This window comes from Galeopterus variegatus, unplaced genomic scaffold (genome assembly GCF_000696425.1).
Source record: "Galeopterus variegatus unplaced genomic scaffold, G_variegatus-3.0.2 Scaffold374, whole genome shotgun sequence".
NCBI classification, from domain to species: Eukaryota; Metazoa; Chordata; class Mammalia; order Dermoptera; family Cynocephalidae; genus Galeopterus; species Galeopterus variegatus.
Genome location: NW_007726485.1, coordinates 659,984 through 662,543, shown reverse-complemented (window position 1 = coordinate 662,543; position 2,560 = coordinate 659,984). Strand labels below are relative to the sequence as shown.

General features: G+C 36.1%; 1 protein-coding gene across 1 annotated transcript in view; it reads left to right on the top strand.

Annotated features, from left to right (window-relative positions):
* The first annotated feature begins 528 nt into the window (after positions 1 to 528).
* Positions 529 to 2,560, top strand: part of PIK3CA (phosphatidylinositol-4,5-bisphosphate 3-kinase, catalytic subunit alpha) — a 30,508-nt gene continuing 28,476 nt past the window's right edge. The window contains exons 1-2 of the mRNA XM_008568113.1: positions 529 to 964; positions 1,916 to 2,125. Coding sequence (XP_008566335.1) covers positions 613 to 964; positions 1,916 to 2,125 — 562 coding nt within the window. The 5' untranslated portion in view covers positions 529 to 612. The remainder of the gene's footprint in view (positions 965 to 1,915; positions 2,126 to 2,560) is intronic.

Genomic DNA, 2,560 nt, shown 5'->3' with positions numbered 1-2,560 from the left:
GTGATGGGAATTTGGTTTTGAATTACAACTTCTCGTTCTTCCCTTGGCCTCAGCTCTGTCTTGATGAGACCTGACTTAGAAAATCCACTCAAATAAAATGTTTCTTTTTAAATGACTTTGCTAGGGGCCGGCCTGTGGCTCACTCGGGAGAGTGCGGTGCTGATAACACCAAGGCCACGGGTTCGGATCCCATATAGGGATGGCCGGTTAGCTGACTGGCTGAGCGTGGTGCTGACAACACCAAGTCAAGGGTTAAGATCCCCTTACCGGTCATCTTTTTAAGAAAAAATAAATAAATAAATAAATGACTTTGCTAAATTTAAGTAAATACAAGTGGTTTTTCTAATCTCTGCTGAAATCAATTCTTTACAGACTGATTTAGAGCAACAGTCTCGATTAAAATATTTAAGATGTTATTATTACTTATTTAATCAATTCAAACTACAGAAAATGAATTTTTACATTTAGCAATGCTATAAATGTATTCTTCTATAATTTTTTCTCTTTTAACAAATGTTTTCCTCCTTTGATTTTAGGATTCTGTTTTGGGACAGCCATACGTCTAATTTCTTAAAGTAGTTTTATATGTAAAACTTGTAAAGGAACAGAACAATGCCTCCACGACCATCATCAGGTGAATTGTGGGGCATCCACTTGATGCCCCCAAGAATCCTAGTAGAATGTTTACTACCAAATGGAATGATAGTGACTTTAGAATGCCTCCGTGAGGCTACATTAATAACTATAAAGCATGAACTATTTAAAGAAGCAAGAAAATACCCTCTCCATCAACTTCTTCAAGATGAATCTTCTTACATTTTCGTAAGTGTTACCCAAGAAGCAGAAAGGGAAGAATTTTTTGATGAAACAAGACGACTTTGTGACCTTCGGCTTTTTCAGCCTTTTTTAAAAGTTATTGAACCAGTAGGCAACCGGGAAGAAAAGATCCTCAATCGAGAAATTGGTATGATATAATTTTCAACTAAATGGCATTGTCATCCTACTCTAAAATGCAAACACCAATGAAGCTTAACTATTGTCTCATTGCTAAAATATTTCTGTCTGAATCAGTACCTTTGTAATCCTAAATAAATAGCTTTCTAAATAAAAATCATTATAAACCTAAAGTATTTTTGAGTATTGAGCTGTGGAACTATTTTTAACATCTTGATATTATTCTATAAGGTTTTCTTTAAGAAATGTCATTTGCGAGATGACTTAGATTTTTATATCCCAGTTTTGTTTCATTATTCTTTAAAACATAATTGTTCTGGGGCCGGCCCGTGGCTCACTCGGGAGAGTGCGGTGCTGATAACACCAAGGCCGTGGGTTCGGGTCCTATATGGGGATGGCCGGTTCGCTCACTGGCTGAGCATGGTGCTGACAACACCAAGTCAAGGGTTAAGATCCCCTTACCGGTCATCTTTTAAAAAAAATAAAAAATAAAAAAAATAATAATAATTGTTCTGGGCCGGCCCGGTGGCGCACTCGGTTGAGTGCGGCGGCGCTCCCACCAAGGGTTCGGATCCCATATAGAGACCCGTCCGCTCACTGGTCGAGCGCGGTGTGGGCGTGACACCAAGGGTTGCAATCCCGTTGCCGGTCATGGTACGGGCGGACACCGAGGGTTGCGATCCCATTACCGGTCACGAAAAAAGACAAAAAGGAAAAAAAAAAATAATTGTTCTGGATAATGTTTTCTGCCTTTGCTCTAAATAGCTGAATATATTATCTTGCATATATTTAAAATATTTGGCACCTCATCACTATACATGTAGTCATCAAAAATTTTTTAAACCAGAGAAACCTCTTGACTATTGTGATCTTCTATATCTACAGAGCTTCCTATTCGTAAGAAACGTGTTCATACTGCATGTTTAATAGAATGTTATGTTCTTTTTATAATTTTTTTAAGGTTTTGCTATTGGCATGCCAGTATGTGAATTTGATATGGTTAAAGATCCAGAAGTACAGGACTTCCGAAGAAATATTCTGAATGTTTGTAAAGAAGCAGTGGATCTTAGGGATCTCAATTCACCTCATAGTAGAGCAATGTATGTCTATCCTCCAAATGTAGAATCTTCACCAGAACTGCCAAAGCACATATATAATAAATTAGATAAAGGTAAGAAAATTGTCAGTCTACCATAACCATTATTATAGTGAAATCTTGTACCTGTGCCTATATTTTTGTAGTCTTTTATTCTCAGGTGGATGATAAGCTTTTTGAAGGAAGGGACTGCTTATACCAACAAGATACATGTAAAGTTGAGCGCCGGATATACAGTTTGTGTGCAATAAGTATTTGTTGATTGAATGAATTGTGTGTCTATGGTGCTGATCCCTTGGTGAATTGTTTTATGGCAATAAAACTACAGAATTTTGAGTTTGAAATTCACTGTATTTTAGGATACTAACAGAATTAGAGCTGATTATCTTTTTACAAATAAAAATAAGTATAAATAGAAACATGAAATTCTGTTAGATATATACAAAAATAATTTTCTTAATATTAAATACAGTAAGTCTAATCATAATGAGTGATAATATATATATTATC